The sequence below is a fragment of the Pristis pectinata genome, chromosome 14 (genome assembly GCF_009764475.1).
Source record: "Pristis pectinata isolate sPriPec2 chromosome 14, sPriPec2.1.pri, whole genome shotgun sequence".
Lineage (NCBI taxonomy): Eukaryota > Metazoa > Chordata > Chondrichthyes > Rhinopristiformes > Pristidae > Pristis > Pristis pectinata.
Genome location: NC_067418.1, coordinates 37132784 through 37155149, shown reverse-complemented (window position 1 = coordinate 37155149; position 22366 = coordinate 37132784). Strand labels below are relative to the sequence as shown.

General features: G+C 37.4%; 1 protein-coding gene across 1 annotated transcript in view; it reads right to left on the bottom strand.

The window, feature by feature from the left end:
* Positions 1-3259: 3259 nt before the first annotated feature.
* gtf2h1 (general transcription factor IIH, polypeptide 1) overlaps positions 3260-22366 on the bottom strand; it is a 44399-nt gene continuing 25292 nt past the window's right edge. Inside the window, exons 11-16 of the mRNA XM_052028816.1 lie at positions 21213-21301; positions 18867-18984; positions 15715-15805; positions 10794-10909; positions 9660-9752; positions 3260-3883 (exon numbers count right to left, since the gene is read on the bottom strand). Coding sequence (XP_051884776.1) covers positions 3797-3883; positions 9660-9752; positions 10794-10909; positions 15715-15805; positions 18867-18984; positions 21213-21301 — 594 coding nt within the window. The 3' untranslated portion in view covers positions 3260-3796. The remainder of the gene's footprint in view (positions 3884-9659; positions 9753-10793; positions 10910-15714; positions 15806-18866; positions 18985-21212; positions 21302-22366) is intronic.

Genomic DNA, 22366 nt, shown 5'->3' with positions numbered 1-22366 from the left:
AACGAAAGGGAGATAGGGAAGCCTAACTCAGAATCTTTTCCTTCAAGAGCTGAGAAGGGAATGTGTGACATTTAACACACAAGTGAGAATAAATTAAAGAGAAATAAGAAAAAGAAATGGAAGAATAAGGGAAAGGAAGAATATGAGAGTAGACTGACAGCCAAAAAGAAAGGAATCAAAAGGTCTTACTACATTAGTAGTACAAATAGGGGAAGGCTGATAAGGAAACAAACAGATCTATACACGGAAGCAGAAGTAATAGCCGAGTACTTGGCAGCTGGTTCCTTTGTAAAGACAAATGCAAACATCAAATAGAAAAAGCTAACATTGATTAAAAAAAGGGAGGTACTACAAAGGCTAATGTCACTAAATCCAGGATTATGTATCCTAAGGTACTGAGAGTTGAAATTGTGCAGGTAATGACCATTATCTTCCAGTCCTCCTCATCCAGTGATTCCAGAGTTTTGGAGGATTATAAATGTTATGCTAATGTTCAAAAAAAGGCAGAATTACAGACAAATTACAACACAGGAGGTATTTTGGCCCATCTAAACAATACTAACTCTGTGCAGGAACAATTCAGCTATCTACTACCTCACCCACAACCCAAAGTCCTGAACTTTTTTCCCTTTTAAGAACCCTAACATGATTGAGTTTGTCTCTAACATCTTCTGTGGCACTGCATTCCAGATCCTAACCACTTGCTGCATAAAAAATCTTTTTTTGGCATATCACTTTAGGTTCTTCTGTTAACCATCTCCATTATACTTCTCTAGTCGTGACCATCTGCCAGTTGAAAGAACTGCTCTGTTAACTCTATCTAGACCCTTATTTACTTATATCAGATCCCCTTTCAAATTTCTGTTCCAAGAACCACACCTACTTCACCGATCTATCTGTACAACTAAATTTCTTAATCCCTGGAATCATTTTAGTAAATCTGTCTTGCACCTGTTTTGCATTACATACACAGTTTTACCAAGACCTTCACTTGTTTCCTAAAGTGTGATGCCCAGATAACTCAGTACTCCAGTTTTGGTTGAACCAGTGCTTTATAAAGGTAATTCAAAGGCAAGAAGTCCAGTACTAGAAATCTGACATGAGAAAAGAAAACATACAGCCAAACCAGTAGTATCTTAGGGGAAGGTAAGAGAGTTAATGTTTCAGGTTGTTGCCTTTCAGCAGAACCAGGAATAGTTATAAGTTTTTAAACTTGCAGAGAAAGGGAGAGGAGGGGGGAGAATGAAATGGGGCTGTGAAAGGATAGAGACCATGAAACACTCAATAACATGGGTGAGAAAGAGTGGGAAAGGTAAGACCATAGGAGGTAAAAATTCCACCCTATCATCGTCCATGTTCATTGGATCATCCTCTAACTTACCATCATGATGCAACCACTAAACACTTCTTCCCCTCCTCTTTTCTACATTCAAAATGGACCATTCCCTCTGCAATGTTCAAGTTCTCATTTTCCAACCTTCAGGACTCTACACTGAATTCAACAACTTCATCTAATCAGCCAATACAGCCTTCTATCTCACATCTCCAGCATTATATTTTTTTCTTTCCCCCGGTATTTCATTCATCTCAACTAATTCACACTTACCCCAGACACAGCTTTGTTACTGCCACCCCTTGGGTGGTATGCTATCACAGAACTGCCCTTTTGCTCTCTCCTCCCCTTCCCACTTTCTCCAATATAAAGCATGTTTTATTTCTTACTTTTCCCAGTTCTTGTTGAAGGATCATTAACTCTAAAGAGCAATTGTTTGTCTCTACAGATACTGGTGCTCAACATTTTTTTATTTCAGTGTTTTATCAAGATTCATTATGACTTTCCTGATTCTTGTATTATATCCCTCCACTTATAAAGTCCAGGATTTTTTTTTGAAAGAACTTTCTCAACCTGCCCTGCTACTTTCAACAACTTGTGGACATGAACCCCCAGATCTTTCAGTCCCCGTATCTCTTTTAGAATTGTGCCCTCGATATTGAGTCTCTTTTTTCCTCTTGCTAAAATGTAACACTTCACATTTTTGTGCTAAATTTCATCTGTTCTGTGGCCAGTTCACCAGATTGTATGTAATAGTATTCTCTTGAAGTTGATTACTATTGAAAGCTCACTGTACTTCCAAGCTTTGTGTCATTCAGAGATTTGGAAATTGTATCATTTGCACCCAAGTCAAATTACAGAGCCCAAGGAAACAAAATTGTTTACTTTCTCCAGTCTGCAAAACAATCATTCTCTATTACTGTTTTCTGTCACTTAGCTAATTTTTAACCATGCTGCCCCATTTTCATTCTACAGGCTTGATTCTTAATGACAAGCCTATTATGCAGCACTATCAAATTCAGTTTTAAAGCCCATATACACCACATCAATCACATATCCTTCAGCAATCCTCTGATAATTTAACAAAAAAACCTGTATCAAGTTAAACACAATTTACCTTGAATCAATTTATGTATGTTCAAGTGACCGCTAATCTGGTTCCTGATTAGGGTTTCTAAAAGTTTCTCTACGACGTGTTAAACAGACTTGTCTATAGTTAGAGTTTACTTTAACTTTTTTTTTGAACAAGGGTGTACTGTTGCAGTTTCCTCATCTTCAACAACATCAGCATAACAGATGTTTGGAATACCTCCAAAATTTTCAGCGTTACTCCTCAGATGCACCTTATCTGGGCTGATTGGTTTCTGCTTTTAAGGACAACGAGAGTTTCTAAAGCCTCCTCTTGATCAAATTTTAGCATGTGAAGATAAACCAAGCAACTCATGAATGTTGAAGTCACTATAAGTAACTTAAATTTTTCTCAATATAAACAAATATGACAGTGAGTCAATGAATAAGTATTTAACAGATTAAGAGGGGATTAATTGGAGATGAAATTGGTTAGCCTCTGCAGTCAATATAATACAAAATAGGCACAATTTGTGAATGAATAAAGCTCAAAACTTAAAAAAAGAACAATTTAACTGGAAAAGATTCACTATAGAAAACTCTTTGGGAAAGAATATAGAAAAAAAATCAATAACATTTACATTTCTAGGTATAAGAGGCACAAGTATAGATTTGAGTGCTACTCTGGGTAGGCATCTTACAAATTCAAAGATAACTGGTATGTAACAAGTGGGACAGACTGTCCATACACGACACAGGTGTCCAAGGTGAAATGGGGCATACTATCAAAGATATTTGTGAAGAATGCATAATTCAAGCATGAATATAAAGCACTAATTATACAGCTTCCATAATTTTCCAATTTTTATTAAAAATATTAATGATAAATGAGAATGGTCAAATTAATTTCACATTTATTCTTTATTTAAAATATCCACATCTTCCATTCCCTCAGTTACAAACAGGATCCAAAAACAGAGGGCTACACTTCTGAAAAAAGTTGCACATTTACATTGTGCCATTCTTGTTTAAAACTTTACACAAAAATGAAAAAATGTTTAGGCTAGAAAGACCGTTTCTAAATATACTCAGTTATCATTTGACAGAATCTTTGTGACAGAAGCAGCACTGCCTTCCCAAGCTGTCTTACACAAGAATTTGTCCTGTAGCTCCCTCCAGTTTTGGTCAGTTGGTGAGAGTCACCCTGAGTGGTCCACCTTATTGCATTTCTTTATCCCAGTGTGCAGCTCTGTAAATTACATTGAGTCTCTGCAATGTTGTTGGGCTCCCAGCTCCTTGTCCCAGCACAGCAGTTTAGAGAACAGGTAGCAAGTTCTGCTGGGACTTTGCAGGTAACAATAGCTTTTACTCTCAAACATCTTGATACAATTAGCATCACGTCTTCTTCAGCATTCGTTTTGATTGCCAGGTATGGAACTTATTGAAGGCTACCTGTAACATATCTTCTAAATGACCAGTGAACTGCAAAGACAGAAAAGATATAAAACATGAGTAAGCTTCAAAATGCAGACCAGCCTAAAGTATACAATCTGCAACACTGGACCACCCACAAAAAGAGCATTCCAATCTGATTTATCCAAATGCCCATTGAAGGTTGCTGCTCCAAGCAGACAATGTAAAAACCTGTTCAAGATGCCAATAATTCAAAGTCGTTTTTATGACAGTTTCCTTTACTGTTTCAAGCAGTGCCCCCCCCCCCCCCCCAATCACATCAACTAATTATCTTAAATCAGTGTTCTTTGGTTACACAGCCTCCTGCCATTGGAAATAGTTTCTCTCTTTTCACTCTTCATGCAATCAACTATCAAATTTCCCTTTCAACCTTCTCTGCTATGACCACCTAAGTTTCTTAACACGACTGAGGACTTTCATCTTTGATACCATTATCGAAAACCCCTTCTATGTCCTTCTTAACCCAGTCTTAGTCATGAGATTAGTGCCTTCAACTGCCTGCTATCCACTCCTGAAGTCTCTGCTTCCTTTCACTTCCCTTAATGATGATCCTTAAAAGCTTTTGGTCATCAGTGTGTAGCTTTACCAAGTCCTGTATGATAATACTCAAAGCACCTCGAGAAGTTTTACATAACTGACCAAAAATCAGGAACGCCCTGTATGATAGAAATAGCAAATTGGAACAATTAGTAACCCCACTCCAAATCTACATAGTATGCATGCTATATAAGTTTCATCTCCAAGCCTACATTTCAATGCTGAAAAAAATCTTACTCAGCACTATGTGACTATATAAATAATGAATTCAAGCCATACAAATATGCATTCATGCTTTGAACCCCTGGCATGTATTTGGCCAAAATAGGTTTTCAGATATGTTCTGAAAACTAGCTCACACTGATATAAATGGGATAAGGGTTGAAAAAGCCGGCAAGCATTGAAGTTCAGTTATCCTGAGTCACTGGGTGGAAACCCTAGTTAAATCTAAGACTGTATTAGACCTACAATTGTGCTCATTTGTGAATAAGATTGATGATAATCCAATTGTGGAAAGGAGCTCAATTTCCAAAACATTCTTTGTCCACTCAGACCAAGTGCTCGACAACTTCAGTAGACTAAAATCTAAAATCCATGGGCAGCACAGTACTGCAGCTGGAACAGCTGCCACCTTACAGGTCCAGCAACCTGGGTTCAATCATGATATTGGGTGCTGTCTGTGCGAAATTTGCACATTTTCCCTGTGACTGTGTGGGTTTCCTCCAGATGCTCTAGTTTCTACCTACATCGAAAAACATCAGGTTAGTAGATTAATTTTCCACTAAATTGCTCCTAGTGTGGGTGAATGCTAGAATCAGGGAGGAGTTGATGGAAATACAGGGAAAATAAAATGGGATTAATGTAGGATTCACATGAATAAGTGCTATATGGTTGGCAAGGATTCAGTGGGCCGAAAGGTGGGTTTCCATGCTGTATGACTATGGCTCTGAACAAGTTCTTTTTGACTCATTCAATAAAGTTTTTCTCTATATGGTTGTGTAATAAATCACAACGAAATTTGGAAAGCTATGCCGAACCAGATGCAGCTGTAAAGACCACTTGTGCCCATGATTCAGGTAATTCCACTACAAAGGGATAGGCATATTTACCACCCTCTTAAGAATAAAGTGCTGTAGAGATACAAGAATTAGTAATGACTGTAAAGACAGCTACTTCCAATACAAAAATCAGCCAAACATTGGCAAACACATGAAAGAAGGCATAGTGCTTTGCAAATTTTTTTTCATTTTACAACCATATCATAACAACAAAATGATAAATAACTTAGCGTGAACCTCAATTGATTCAACGACTTCACTGAGGTCACTCTTAAAGCTGACTCATTGATTTATCACAATGTTACTTCTGCGGTTTTGCAAGGCATAGATTGAAAACGAGACCACACATCACATGGGGCAGAGCTGTTTCTGGTTTAATCATATGCCTGGCAGTTTGCACTTTGGTAGAGGTAGGAATACCAGACTGAAGGTTACAGTCTGGAAGAGATGAACAGCATCGAACTAAAAACAGGATCAGGAGTTTGTTTTCTGAGAGGGGTACGCAGAAGGTGGTTAGTGGAATTCCCAGTCAGATTGTAAATAGTTTAGAGTGCATGAAACTAAATATCCAAAAATTGAGCGAATAGGTTAGCCAAATAACGGTATGTACCAATAACTGACACTTGGCTCAAACAAGAGGAATGTTGGCTGCTTTATTGTGGAAAAAATGGTTAAAATAGTGATTGCAATATTCGTCATGTGACAATGTACTTGAGGGTTCAAAGTCAGAACCTATTTGGTTAAGATTAAAGAAGAAAAGAGGAACTATATTATCTTGGTATACAGTGACATGCGAAAATTTGGGCACCCCGGTCAAAATTTCTGTTACTGTGAATAGCTAAGTGAGTAAAAGATGACCTGATTTCCAAAAGGCACAAAGTTAAAGATGACATTTCTTTAATATTTTAAGCAAGATTACTATTTTTATTTCCGTCTTTTACAGTTTCAAAATAACAAAAAAGGAAAAGAGCCCAAAGCAAAAGCTTGGGCAGCCTACATGGTCAGTACTTAGTAACACCCCCTTTGGCAAGTATCACAGCTTGGAAACGCTTTCTGTAGCCAGCTAATAGTCTTTCAATTCTTGTTTGGGGGATTTTCACCCATTCCTCCTTGCAAAAGGCTTCTAGTTCTATTAGATTCTTGGGCCGTCTTGTATGCACTGCTCTTTTGAGGTCTATCCACAGATTTTCATTGATGTTTAGGTCGGGGGACTGTGAGGGCCATGGCAAAACCTTCAGCTTGTGCCTCTTGAGGTAGTCCATTGTGGATTTTGAGGTGTGTTTAGGATTGTTATCCTGTTGTAGAAGCCATCCTCTTTTCATCTTCAGGTTTTTTACAGACGGTGTGATGTTTGCTTCCAGAATTTGCTGGTATTTAATTGAATTCATTCTTCCCTCCACCAGTGAAATGTTCCCCGTGCCACTGGCTGCAACACAAGCCCAAAGCATGATCGATCCACCCCCCGTGCTTAACAGTTGGAGAGGTGTTCTTTCCGTGAATTCTGCACCCTTTTTTCTCCAAACATACCTTTGCTCATTGCGGCCAAAAAGTTCTATTTTAACTTCATCAGTCCACAGGACTCGTTTCCAAAATGCATCAGGCTTGTTTAGATGTTCCTTTGCAAACTTCTGACGCTGGATTTTGTGATGAGGATGCAGGAAAGTTTGGAGAAAAAAGGGTGCAGAATTTCATGAAAAGAACACCTCTCCAACTGTTAAGCACGGGGGGTGGATCGATTATGCTTTGGGCTTGTGTTGCAGCCAGTAGCACGGGGAATATTTCACTAGTAGAGGGAAGAATGAATTCAATTAAATACCAGCAAATTTTGGAAGCAAACATCACACCGTCTGTAAAAAAGCTGAAGATGAAAAGAGGATGGCTTCTACAACAGGATAACAATCCCAAACACACCTCAAAATCCACAATGGACTACCTCAGGAGGCACAAGCTGAAGGTTTTGCCATGGCCGTCACAGTCCCCCGACCTAAACATCATCGAAAATCTGTGGACAGACCTCAAATCTGTGGACAGACCTCAAAAGAGCAGTGCATACAAGACGGCCGAAGAATCTCACAGAACTGGAAGCCTTTTGCAAAGAAGAATGGGCAAAAATCCCCCAAACAAGAATTGAAAGACTCTTAGCTGGCTAAATACTTACTAAATACTGACCATGCAGGGTGCCCAAACTTTTGCTTCGGGCCCTTTTCCTTTTTTGTTATTTTGAAACTATAAAAGATGGAAATAAAGAAGTAATCTTGCTTAAAATATTAAAGATATGTGTCATCTTTAACTTTATGCCTTTTGGAAATCAGGTTATCTTTTACTCGCTTAGCTATTCACAGTAACAGAAATTTTGCCCAAACTTTTGCATGCCACTGTATATTATCAGGAGTCAGAAAGAGAGAGGACCATTGAAATTATTGAAAGTGAGGGACTTCAAATATTTTAATAAAATAGCAGTGCAAACATGCAAAAATGTTGAATTTCTAGCAGATACACAAGATCTTACTTTATCATTAGGCTCTCAGCCCAACTAGGTAGTAGTACTGTGGAATGAAGAACTCCAAGTGGATCATATTTCATGGAGAAAGCATTAAGGAAATAGGGATCACAGTGTAATCAGGTCTGGAATGGTGACAGTTCTTGTCACTTGAGAGTCACAAAACAGTTCAGTTTTCAGGTATTTTCAGTTAACCATGTGAGGAGGTCATCAAAATAGCACAATAGCAGAAATCTAATGAATGCAATTCTCCCTCTTTTCTCTTACATTGTGAGTGTCCCAAAGGAGCCTCTGAATAATCAACAGAATGAAGGCCTGCATTTTACAGTGCTTCAAAAGTGCTTAAGATCCAAGAAATGAAGGAACATAAATGCCAGTTGATAAAACTACTCATCAGCAATATGAAGTGCAGATGACTCTCAGGTTACGAGGGAAGTTGTGTTTGTAGAAAATGGTCCGTATTGTGATTTTCTGTAATGCACAGCTGCATCATCTATGCATGCGTCAAGAAACACGAGTTCAAAAGAAATATTTACTTAATTTTCCCTACCCCCCACATAAATTCTGAGAGAGTGAATTTTATTCCTTATCTCATTTTTGGATTGTGATTTGTGAATTCTGTAAGGACGAATTTCCATTACCTGAACAGCTGTAATGCTGGGATTGCCTGCACCAGTCATTAGTGATCGGATTAGTGTGTTTGCTGCTGATATGTTATGAAACCATTTTTCTAACAACCTGTACTACTACAGGCATTACAGGTAAATACCCAAAAATCAGGTGTCGATCATGTATTTTGTGCAGAGCTCAAAGTAGCCAAGAACATTAAAAAATGTTGGGAACCAAAATATCCTTTTTCACTGATTTCAGAGACAACTTAAACCTTTGTTAGTACTACTTAAATTTCCTTCCTGTATGGTAGCGTTGGGTTACATTACAGGTCTAACAATGCAGAAGCTTGGACCAATAATCTGAGCACATGAAAATTCTACCACAACAACCAGGAATTTTAAATTCAGTTAATTGATTAATTCAGATTAAAAAGCTAGAATGGTGATCATGAAACAATCAGACTGTTGCAAAAATTCATCTGGTTCATGAATATCCTTTTGAAAAGGAAATCTGTTGTTTGTATTTATTCTGGATTATATGCAACTGCAAACCAAGAGCAAAGCAGTTGACACTAACAAAAATAAAAACATTTAGGATCAAAAAGTCTTAATAAAATTTGAAGATATTGGAAATAGAGAAAAATATTCCACTGGCTGTTGTCATACCTAGCATGAACAAGGATGGGCTTTGGTTATTGGACGCCAATCTCCTTCCAGGACATGAGAGTAAGAATTTCTTGCAGTAGTGTCCTAAACCCAACTAGTACCTTCTTCATTACAAAGTTCAGAAATGGGGAGGTTGGCACAATGTTCAGTGCCATTCACAATGCCTCAGTTAATAAGCAGTCATAATAAGTCCCCTTAGTGCAACATATGGAGAATAAAGGTATGGACAATTAAGTGGCAAGTAATATTCATATTTCCCAAATATTGGGCAATGACCAACTCCAAAGAGTTTAACCACATACCCTTGACATTAAATATCCATGAAAATGGCACCCCAATACATTAATGAGTAAAATAATTTCATCTCTCACACCAGCACAACCATTTTAGTGTACACAACTGCTCAAACTCACATTTGTACTGATGTACAGTTTCTGTAGTTTCTCCCGGAACGGCCTTAGCTTTGTCATCTGAAATCTCTCCAGGTTATTCATCATCTTCCCAACCTGCCATACCAAACAAAATACATTTATCCTTCTCTTATCAAAAAAAGTCCTGTGGAATAACCAAAAAATATTACTGAACATATTATGCTCAGAGGTTTTCAAGAATACCTCAGCTTTTTGTATTAAGTCAGTATCGTTAATATGGAACTTTATACATTTCTATGGGTAAATGCCAAATATTTTCTTGAAGTTCCAAATTTGGTCCATGGGATCACAGCATTAATTTAGCTTGGCCAAGAGGCAAGGCACAAAGAACTAGAAATAGACTGCAGAAGGGAGACATCACTAAAGAACATACTCCAGATCACTATCTAGCAACCCTTTCACTGAAATTTACTGTGCACAGATGTTACTCGAGTACAGGACTGAACTCTGCTTATAATTACTGCATTGTCAAGTATTCTGTAAATCAATATTAAGTGGTTAGGCTCAGCACATGGGCCATCAGCATCAGAAATAATACCTGTAACACTTTTTTATTCTTTCTTAATGTGTTTTTGCAATAGATAGAATACACAGACCAAGTAATTTTGAAATCTGGATCCATACCCTAAAGTAACCTGACTTAACACTGCCTGTAAATAAAAATGCTGCAAATATACAGCATCTCAAAAGAAGAAAGTCAAATCCGAGATAAGTCAAAGATAGACTATGATTTTATTACATGTAAACAAATTTAAAATGAATGCATAACACAAAAGAGTGCACATAAGTATATGGAAAGAGTTCAGTACCTGGAAAAGTGAAATAAAAAGAGGTGGAATCCAAAAATAAAGTCCTCTTTTGAATGATCATGGTTGGGATCATGAAATATTTTGTCATAATAAAACCTAAATCACAGTTTTAAGTATTACGTTTTAAATTAATCACGAGGTCTTGTACAAAATTTGAGATTGGTTTTGTTGTTCTCATTTCAAAAATATGCTCCAATGTTGTTAAATAGTTTTTAAAGCTTCAAGTCCAAAATAATGCATAGACAGGGCACTGCTAGCTTTAGCTCTTTCTAACATTGGGAGAATCTGAAAAGACTCAATTCCTCACCTTCTCCTCAAGGAATGGTGTATTGACAGGAAAGCAGGACCAGAAGTGCCTCAGTAACTCTGCTACAGCCACGTACAAGTGTTTGAGTTCCATCTGGACATCACTTGGCACCATCTCTGCAACAAAAGCAACAAAGTAAGAAAGCAGAAATTGAAGGCTACCTACCCTTAACTAGCTTGAAATACGATGAGGAGTCTCGTAGAAGAGACACTCAATTTCCCAGGCATATTCCCACTAAGGCACAGACCTTAACCTTTTTGCACCTCAGCTCTGTTCTGCAAATCCAGTCTCTATGATTCAACCCATCTCTCTAAACAGTCTTTATTTGCAATCATTCTAGAATTTCCTAGTGGCTGGAGTCATCTCATCACTGAGCCAACCATAAATACAGCTCACTGCCTGGTTGGTCACCGACCACAAGGAAATCTCCTGCCTATTTTTAAGACTCTTGTCCTTCCTGTTGGCAGCCTGTGACTGATAAATAGAATTGATGTAAATTGCACAAAGTCCTTTTGGAATGTGATCACACTATTATTACACATGCTTAAATTCTCTAATGTTATGCATAGAGGAACTCTGTACACATTTTAAAACAATGGCAACTTTTTCTCAAGTTAATCTAGTGCAGGGGTAGGAAGGCTGGTTTCATAGCCACATGACATTCAATCCTGACTTCATGATTTAGGGTCTTTTAACTGTATTTCTCACACAATCAGTAATGACTCCAGATTACTTTAACAGATTTAGAATGTAGCTATCTTGATATAATGAACATACTCAGGATTATTTTCATTCTAGGATTTGATAAATTGAAGAGGAAATTTTCAGATAGTGGGGGTTAAATTACTAAGGCAGGCAATGGTGATATTCCACTTAGCAAAGTAATAAAGCATTACTACAACTTATCCACCAGTCACCAACAATTAATGAAGATTGATCACCCAGGCATTCCTGACTCTGAGAGAGAAAGTAATTTGCATTTGGGATTTACAATAACCTACCCCACAATACCCCCCCTCCAATCTTCATACTCTGTTCTGTGGCATGCACTATTTTGTAATTGCAGCTGCTTTCTTTATTATTAAACTCCCATTTATCCCTTACCTCACATTTCAAGTACAAGCCTGGAATTTCCTTACAAGCTACTTCAACAAAGAAATTATCTTCTACTTAACAAGAATTCCCATTTCTATCCACAACTGTTAAGATTTTTTAAAAATAAAAACAAATGTCACAAATTTCAAAACTAAACTGAAAGTTAATACAAACACTTAATCAAACAGTGTGCATAAAGAAAGCAAATACATAGACTATGAAATAATTGATTTGCGAATGTCAGAATTGCTAATGATTTAAAATGATCACATAAGATAAATAAACAAATAGAAGATCCAGGAATGTTCGTTGTTAAAAATAAGCTGAGATCATGAACACCAGGCAAAGCACAGCTGCCTTCAGTGGTTTGGTTTTGACTTTTTTTTCCTAGTACTTTAGTTCTCTACTCCAATCTGATATCTACTTCCTGCACTTTTCCAGTGAGGTTAACAGCATCCCAAGGAACATCCCATCTTCCATTCAGGCACTTTTCAACAGACTACAACACAATTTAACATTTGTATGTTAGAACCATTGTCTCAATAGCAGGTATTGGTAATGGTAATGCAGTTTCCATTTGCACTTCCCTGGACCAATATTTTGTTCCTTTGTCTCTTTATTTCATGCCTTTGCCTTGGACTACCATTCCTTAATCCATAATCATTTGTACCTTCCACCCAATCACAAACCTCTTTGTTCACCCACAGCCTATCAACAATTTTCCTCTGGCTCTCTACTAGTTTACAAACTGTTCCAAGTTCTAATGATTAACCATCAATTACCAAAATCAAGTGTTCCTTTCTCTACATATCCGAGCTGGGTTTCCTGCTTTTTTTATTGTCATTTTCTTCCATCAGAATTCTGGACCACTTGAACATGCTAGATTTTTACGGTGACCTTGCTTCCAGGAATAAAATCTCCGCAGTTTATAGATTTGCCCACTATACACAAGTACGGTGGGCCAAATCGTGATGTCTGCAGCCTGCAGTTTTGAAGGGAACAGCTTTGTATCATGTTGGCATTCAGCCATCAAGTCCCTGACATAATCAGATCTGCAGACTTTACTGCATCATCAGAACTTGACATGGAATCCAACAGTGAGCCCAGCCTTGCTTATCTGTAATCCCTTCTCCAATGCTTTGTTAGGAGGAGGAGAAAGGTTAGCATTTTAAACATTAAAATAACTTCAGTCTGTTTTTATTGATTTGCTGGTATTTTAATGTTTTTATTAAATTTAAATACAAGAGACAATAACAAACTCTCAGTTTTGTCAAAGACTATCGGAGTACTCCTGGGGCAAGGTTTCAGCCATACACCACCTAAGGCCTGTTCCACCACTGAGGCTGACTCTCATGTGCATGGGATCAGACCCACACATTCAACTCGGGTAAATGCATGGAGATGGGCACAACAGATGGCTATTCTGGGCAGCAAGCCAAGTTCCTCACAATCAGGCCCAATTTCTTAGAATACACTCTTTGCTATAAATCTGACTCCCAATTCTAAGAATGATTTTATGCATGGGTAACCATCCTCCACTCACTGCATTTTCTGGAGAAATTACCCTATTTTTATTGGTAGAAATTGTTGGTTTTCATTTTAAACTAAGCAAATTGAATTTGCTGTAAATAAACGGTTTATAGTGAGTCAGGTACTGCACCTCCCCCACCCCTCCTCCAATTCATTGACTGATGCAGTGTCTTAGAATTTGTGGTTTTGCTGGCAATAGAATATTAATTATAAATGTCTTTTAACTAAAGGTTAATCTTAGGTTAAAGACAATAGTATAATAAACAGCTCTGGTCATTAAAGTAAAATGTCCAAATAATACTCAACAGCAATGATTTGTCCTGGAAATGTTGTAGTAAAACAAGTAGTGGGAATATAAAGTTAGTCCGCATAAATAAATAATAATGGCAAACTAGAGAATGATGGGAAGAGATTGGCCAAGTACATGTTTTAATTAGATAAACAAACTTCAGGTTTTTGCAAAAATGTGTTTATAATCCTCAGATAATGTAACATTAAATATTCCCACCCCTGCCATAAAGTAGTTAAAATGCATGGTAGAGAGAGAAAACATTATAACAAGATGGAAGGGTTGACAATAGACAGGAGGGCAGGAGGTAAGCCAATTAATTGTCCAAGCATGTGATACATTACCTGCATGCTACAATTAAGGGATAATAAATCGCCATCAGTGACAGATATTGGACAACTTTAGATGTTCAAGAAGTTCTATTTACAAGACAGGTTTTATGCATCAGAACTATTGGAGTGCAAGGTCAATAATCATTAAGGCAAGCTTGTAAACAATCAAAGAACAACTAATTAGCCACAATATGATGCCTGCAAATAAATTGAATAGAAAAAGCCAAATGTTCCAAAATTGCTATAACAAGATGGACGTCTGCTGTGAGTTTTGCAGAAGAATGCTTGCAAATTGCTATAAATCAAGACAGTAGAACAAGCGAAACCGGTCACTCCAAAACTAAAAACATAATAGCAATTGGTTTGGTCGTCTAGCTAATTGCAAAACAATCAGCCAGCTGTTTGGCCAATCTGCTGGGGTAACTGAATACCTATTTTGGATTCAGTTATTACTTTACAATTAGTGTATTGTAGCTGTTTGATTAAAATTATGTATGAAATTGTCTCATAGCACCAATATAGTTTGCTATAAAACATTCAGAAAGTTACAGTGATAAATTTATTATTATAAAAACAAGGTTAATAAACAGAGTTGTCCTTGAGTGATTGGTAAAAAGGACTTGGTATTTGCAAAATTATTCACTCCTAATCTAGCCAAATATCTGCCAAATCCAGAGCCAGATTTTACCATTGCACTCAGTCAAAAAATTTTGAAGTAGAAGCACCAGGGGTTCAAGACAAATTTTACTTAGTGTACAGTACTGGTTAGACAGCAGTAACCTAATCTGGAAATTACCTGGAAACCCAAGAGAAGTTAAATCTGCCATCAAGCAAGTAGGCACAGCTGCTTCTTAGAGCAATCGGACTGGCTGCTCTTAAATTGATACTGCATGTGGATAATCATTATTGCTTTTTGGTTAATGCAAGTTTACATCCGTTTGAAAAGTGGATATTTTAAGTACTAGGGACTGGACAACAAAAAGAAAACACAAATTAAGGTTACAAATCTAAATACTTTGAAAACAAATTTAATGAAGTGATCAAATAATTAGGCCCAGACATTTACACAAACAAAAGCCAAAAGTGTTTGTTAGATTACTGGGTTACCTGCAAAAAGTCTCCTCTCCCAAAAAAAATCAACATCTACTTAATTTGTTGTTATTTTCTCTGCATCGAGGGAATGCACAAAAGATAAAATTTCCTTTCTCAACTATTACACCTCCCCACTCATGGTTACTCGAATAAAGATCAGCTCAGAACAATGGTGTATGCTGGGACTTTTCCTATTCTATACAATGTATTACTGCATGTAGTGTACCAGTTAGCATAATGCTATTACAGCGCCAGCGACCCGGGTTCAACTCTGCCGCTGTCTGTAAGGAGTTTGTATGTTCTCCCTGTGTCTTCGTGGGTTTCCTCCCACATTCCAAAGACATACAGGTTAGGAGCTGTGGGCATGCTATGTTGGTGCCAGAAGAGAGGTGACACTTGCGTAGAATGTTCTAGGGGCAACCCGCAAAAGATGCATTTCCCTGTGTGTTTCAATGTACATGTGAATAATAAAGAAATCTTTTCTTATAGGTAAGATTGTGGGAAGAGAGAGGAATTATAACATAGTCAGACAAACTCTATGTTAATGACAGTTGCTCAAACCTTTATTTGGACAGACACTTACGGTTTATAGCTTGTGATGTTCCTCCCTGCATGAGCACGCCACCAGGTGAGAGGTCAGTTATTGCACTGCTGGCCACACTGCTGGACAGAACCTATCAAGTAATGTGCAACATAGATGTCAGTAAATGACCTTGGACTTTAAAATTTGTTCCATATTTGATGAGAAAATCTCTTCCTGTTTTTACTTATACTATCATCCAGAACACAAAATGCAATCGTAGTAATGTGAAGTTTCTAAACTGACTAAGTGAATCAAAGAAAAAAGTCATTACTGATCTTCATGGAGCTGGAATAGCAGCTTTATAATGTTAAGTAGGTACACCTGGGCTAGGGAGGAGTAAAAACTTACTCTTCTTCAATGCTGTAGGACACTGGAAAAGCATGCAAGGCTCCTCCATGATATCTAGTTTGCAGACATTCACCAAGAAAATTCATGTACAAATAACCAAATAGGTAAGATACCAGAGGGAAACTAACTTGCTGAATCTTATTGACAACCAGAAAGTTAATCTTTTGTAATGGAAGGAATATTCAGCAGGAGTAAAAGGGAAAAACCTGCCAGCAACAATGTTTATAAAGCCTCTGACGCAAGTCAAGTATGAAGAGTTACACGCCTGGTCCAGGGCAAAGAGCATTAGAGAGTGGAAAACAGATGGTTGTGGAAGGAAGAGGCGTGCAGGACTGAAGGGGAGGAAAATCCTAGAATTTGTAGTTTAAGCGGAAACCAATGACAGAGGATGGAAAAGAGCAGATCCTGCAGATTGTTTTAGGAGTTTGAGGGGAAATTACAAAGCAAGAATTCAAAGGGCAGCAATCTTTAGATTACTCCAATGCCACAAGCAATGTACAGTAGAACAAGACAGATTAACACATGGTTGACACATGATGTAGGATAAGAGTAGTTATAAGATTCCTACAGCATTGGTATCAGTTACCAGGAGTGACCTGCTCCAAGTTGGGAGGATTACATTTCAAAACAATTGGGCCAACAGTCTACATGGCAGGTTAACCAGTGCTTTAGGGAAGGCTGTCAATTAATTTGATAGGGGCGGAAAACATACGTTATAGAGTAGAAACAGGTTACATTGAGCATCAGAATAGACAAATTGCACAATGAAAAATAGATTTAAAAAAAATAAGAATATATGCCAGAAAGCAACAATAGTATTTATTGAGTTAGAATTGTGGAATAGTGAAGCTACATTTCTCATATATTAGGCCAGTAAATATAAGATTTTTAAATGTTTCCTAATATAAACAATGGCAACAACGAAGTAAAAAGCATAGAATAGCAAGTTCTGAAGTTATATTAAAAATTTTGATTTTTTTTTGGTCAATAGAAGTTGGTAGTCCAGAAATTAGTTCAGAGTTTCAGTGGAGGAGTATTTGAGGAAAAGTGGTGTCACTAGGTTGAGAAGAATTGTGGGAAAAAGGAGTATTCAAGTGTAAGAAAATTTACCTGGTGGATGGATAACAAATGAAGAAATGTCCAACTGAAATTGTAAGTTGGTGGGCTAACAGGAACTGGAAAATGAGAGCTCTTCAAAAAAAAGTTTCATATATGAAATAAACATTTCAAAATACGGAAAAGAAAGAAGTCCAAAGCCAGATTACAGGAAAAATATAATTTAGTTTAATGGATTTAATAAAATTAAAGCCCATGGGGTTAAAAATGCAATGGCAGGATATGAAGGAATCTAAGAGACAAAAAGCATGGAGTAGTGGTCAATTGAGGATGAATGATGTGTCCATAAATTTCGTACATTTTGCTGTACGGAGACATGGATTGTAGGGTATAATTGTTAAGAATGCAGAGGAACCAAAAGTCAAATGTAACAAACAATAAGAACAGTAACAGACTTCAGGAAGACATGCACAGACAAATGAAATGCCCAGATATTTGGCAGATGGAATGTAACATGTGAACAAATGCATTTTGGAGAGGCAATACCAAGTAAATGGTAAAATTGGAGAAACAAAAAGGACTGCAGATTCTGGAATCTAGATGAAAAACACTGATGCTGGAGGAACTCAGCAGGGCAGGCAGCATCCATGGAGAAAAGCAGGTGGTCAATGTTTTGGGTCAGGACCCTTCTTCAGGACAGGTTGACCGCCTGCTTTTCTCCATGGATGTTGCCTGGCTTGCTGAGTTCCTCCAGCATCATAGTGTTTTTCAAATGGTAAAATTGGAGAGGATTTACGTACGGGGAGGCCTGGTGACATATATACATGAAGATGGTAGGACAAGTTGAGAAGTTGTTTATTAAATGCATGTAGGATTATTGGCCTTATTAATAGTGGCACCCATTATGAAAGGAAAGTAATTTTATTAAACCTTTGGTACACCAGTTGGCTTCAGCAGGTACATATTAAATTCTGTTTGCTTGTCTGACATCCAGAAATAAACAGGAATTTCCTCAAACTTAATATTGAGAAGATGTATATAAATTATTTGGTCTCCATCACAAACTCCATTTCATTGCTACTGACTCCATTCCTCTCCCTGGAAACTGTCCAAGATTGAACTGGACTTTGTATGCCACATCTGACATAAAGATGAGCTTCAGACTGCATATATGAGTTATAAAAAAGCTCAATCACCACTTCTAAGCTCATCTGCTGCTGATGACCAGATCAGTGCCTTTATTACCTCTAACCTCAACTGTACGAAAGTACTCCTAATAGCTCTCCCATCATTAACCTTAGACAAAATTGAGATGAATGGAAGCTTAGATTGTCCTCATCTTATCAGTCCCTTTCACCCATGTGAACCAACCTACAGTGTCAGTTAAGCACTTTTATTTTGCCAAAGCAAGTTGTTTTACCATTAGCTACAGTTCATATTATCATTCTACTCAGCTGTTACCCTTAATCAATTTGAATAATTAAAATAGAAAGTCAAAACTGCGGATGCTGGAAATCTGAGCATTTCCAGCTTTTTCCTATTTCAGTCAAATGGAAGATTGACATAATAGTTTGCCTATCACAAGAGATCTTCATTCCCTCAGTAGTCCAGCTTTCATTTACAAATTCTTTCCACTCTGCTCTTTCTGACCTTTTGAAACTACGCACATGTAACTATGACAGGATCAGGCATATGACATTTCTTCTTTTTATACATATATATATATATATATATATATAAAATCATACCTGAGTAAGTCTGGGGCTATAGTTAGCCATTTCTTGTCGAATACAGTGGACTGAGTTAATAATATCCTGGCTAGATGCATAGTGCTGAGACTGAACAGGTGTAGGGCCATGAAAGTACCTAAGAAGGAAAAAAAGTAATGATTGACATTTACCATAAATGTGAATAAAACTTCTATTCTGTTAGCCAAGCTTTATTTTTGTTACATGAAATTAGTTGCCTGAACATTAAGCAGCAACATATACTATTTGTCTTTCATTTCATTGTATCTCAGCTCATTCCAGTAAATAAACATAGATCCACAAAGGCTCACAAATGTGCTCAGGTACAATGTTAGTGCTATAAACAATAAAAAATGCACATGATGCCCTATTATTCTTCCCAAAAACATACTTTATTCATAAGATATATAGTAATACCATCAGGACATGTGGTCTTCATTAGCTCTACCAAGCAATTCAATAGATTCAATTACAAAATGTCAAGAGGCTGACATTTCATCTCCAAACATGCTCATGAAACATTTGTAAGGCTATCACACAGGTCCAAGCTCATTAGTGTCCAATAGGAGCAGGTCCCTAGCCTGTAGGTTCCCCCCACCCCCCACAGAGACTTCAGTGCATCAATCAGAATGTGCCACTCAGCAGCATTCAACTGCTGACATTTTCTTCACTGGAAGACCAATAAATTTCAGGCAGACCATAGTTCATCTTTCATTAACTTGATAATCTTCCATCAGCAGTAGCTCCTGGGAACAGCCTGCAGAGCACAGAGTTCTGTTCCACAGCTGCTTGAGAAGAACCTTGACAAACACAACGGCATCCCTTTCCAGAACATCCTGGCAAACAATGCACAAGTGTGTGGATGACTGTCTCATCTGCACCACAGTCAGTTCATGGGCAGCATGGGATGGGATTGAGATTCCAGCTGTGCATGGAGGCTCTGACAGGCAGGGCCCTTTCACCACCAGCCAAGAGAGGTCTTAGTGCTTGTTTGTACAGGATTCATTTCCTGCACAATTTCCAAATGAGAGAACTGACATTTTCATTCTACACAAATGATAATTAGCCTCATCACCCTAACTACAGTTATACTCATCTTTCTTGCAAAGAAGGGGAAACTGAACCTAATCAAGGGCAGCAAAACAAAAATGAATTAAATCTTCAAGGACTAATAGGCATTAAAAATTTTGCAAATTAAGCTATATTTTCTACAGGATAAATTTATGCACAAGGTCCATTATCTACTGAAGGCTAAAGTAGTGGCATATGCAGATAATGTGATGAATGGTACTATAACATGCTTTGGAAAGCACACATACCCCTTCCTGGCCTTTGCCCAGAACTAGGCTCTCCAGCTCTATTCTACCTACTCTGGTTGATCTTCATGCTCATTTTTCTGTAGATTCACCTTTCTCTCAGTTCTTTGGCTTGCTCCTCACTTGCAATTAGTGGCAGTTTTCATTAAAAATGACCGATAGTTTGCACCCGGTCACCACACTCTCTGTAGATTTCAGGTTTCCTGAACAGTCAATAATTAAAATGAATGAACTAATTATATTAGAATTCATGAATTCTGATTTTATTCCCCAACAATGTGTTGGTTTAAAGTGTTGATTTGTTCTTTCAATATTTGTTGGTCCAAAGGCCACCCCAGCCTTCAAACTAAAATACAAGAATCTTAATAAATTTGTGAATGAGCCAATCAGTTGGAAGAATATTAGTAGGCTGGAATCATATGGAAGGCCACATGGTGACTGAAAAGAGCAGAAAACATTGCACTCATTGGAATTATTTTTTCCCAACAATAATTCTTCCCCAACATGAAGGAGAGTAGTGTTCCCACTATCAACCACAGAGAAAAAGAATAGATTACTAATTTGAGATTATTTTACTCATGTAGTAAAGGGGAACAGAAGAGTTGGTCTTTTATCCTCCTCACAAGAACTACTACAATTATTTTAAGAACATAATTTAACTCATTCTCCTAACAGTGCATGTGGAAGCTAAATCTTTCATCAATCCAGAAGTAAAACTTTAATATGGTCTGCATTCCAGTAAGAACATTTTCAATTAGTCATCCTTAGGTTTTCTTTCATGCAGTTTCTTATTTTGGTCATACTCTGTCCTTCACCTCAAAAATAAGCAATCAAGTTCCAAGTAACAGAAAAATACTAGAAATATCATAAAATAGTGCAAGGTTGAAAGGACCCATCTGGTCCCTCCCAAAGAATGCATCACGTACATTACAAAAATCAGTGAGTGTTGGTGCCTAAATTTTTGCATTGTGTGTTTAATTTGACTACAAGTTTAAGTCATGTAATCCTATAATCGTAATCAAAACCCTACCTGTCAGCCTTCTTCAAATTAAGTGCAACAGTCTTCTTTGAGTTTGTTTCTCCCAGGTCTTCATATTCTATGGCTTCCTGTAACTTCACCTTTGCAAAAGAAAATCTCCAACAATCAAATTGTATCATACTTGCCTATCCTCTTGCTGTGTTCCCTTACATCAATTTCCCCCAATCCCACCTTGCTGCTATATATCCTATTTCCCTCACCTTAATAAGTTAAGCTATTTTTTAAAAAATTCTTGCTAATTTTTATAACTAAATTAAACTTAAGATTTCAACTCAAATTTAATTAACAGGTGCTCACTTCCATACCACTCCTATAAGCTCTCCCAAGCAGAGAAAAGTTAGAAGATAAAAGGTTTCAACCTGAAAAAATTCAGACTAGAAACTAACCCATAAGGATGAAAATCAACAAAGTGCAAAAATGTAAATACAACCATGTCAGAAAAATCAAAACTTTCTTGCAGAGTATGGACTTTTGCCAAAGAGAAATATGGGAAAGGATGAGAATAAGTGTCAGAAACACTGATTAAATAAACAAAAAGGAGACTTTTCCTAAAAATCAAACAATTAAACAGCAACGACAAGGTCAACAGATTTGGACAAGCCTTTATTCTGAAAAGGGATAGTAAGGTACACACGGTCAAACGTCACCAAAAAAAAAGTACCAGGAAATATTTTGTTCATTTGGGATAAGGTGGAAGAGTATAGTGATTTGGGAATACAAGCTCACAGCAATTTTTATTTAGTCATTTTACTTTGGGCAGGCCAATCTTTCTGTCCATTCCTAATTGCCCTCAAGAAGATGGCATGTATCAGCTTTTTGAACCACAGGTGTCCTTGTGTTGAAGGTGTTCCAACAATGCTGCTGGGTAAGGAATTCTGGCATTTAGACTATAAAAGAATGGTGATATACAGTATTTCCAAGTCAGGATGGTGCAACTTGAAGCAGAACCCAAAATATTCCTATGCAGTTGCCGCCTCGTCCTTGGTGATTGAGGTTGCTGATTTTTTTGTTCCATTAGCACCTCCTTTTGCCTTACACTGTTCCTTTCATAGTCTGATCTCTTCTATACTCAACCCCATTGTAAATCATCTCATTAAATCTTTCCCTCTGATCTTGGTTTCCATCTTGAAGTTCATTTTCCATAA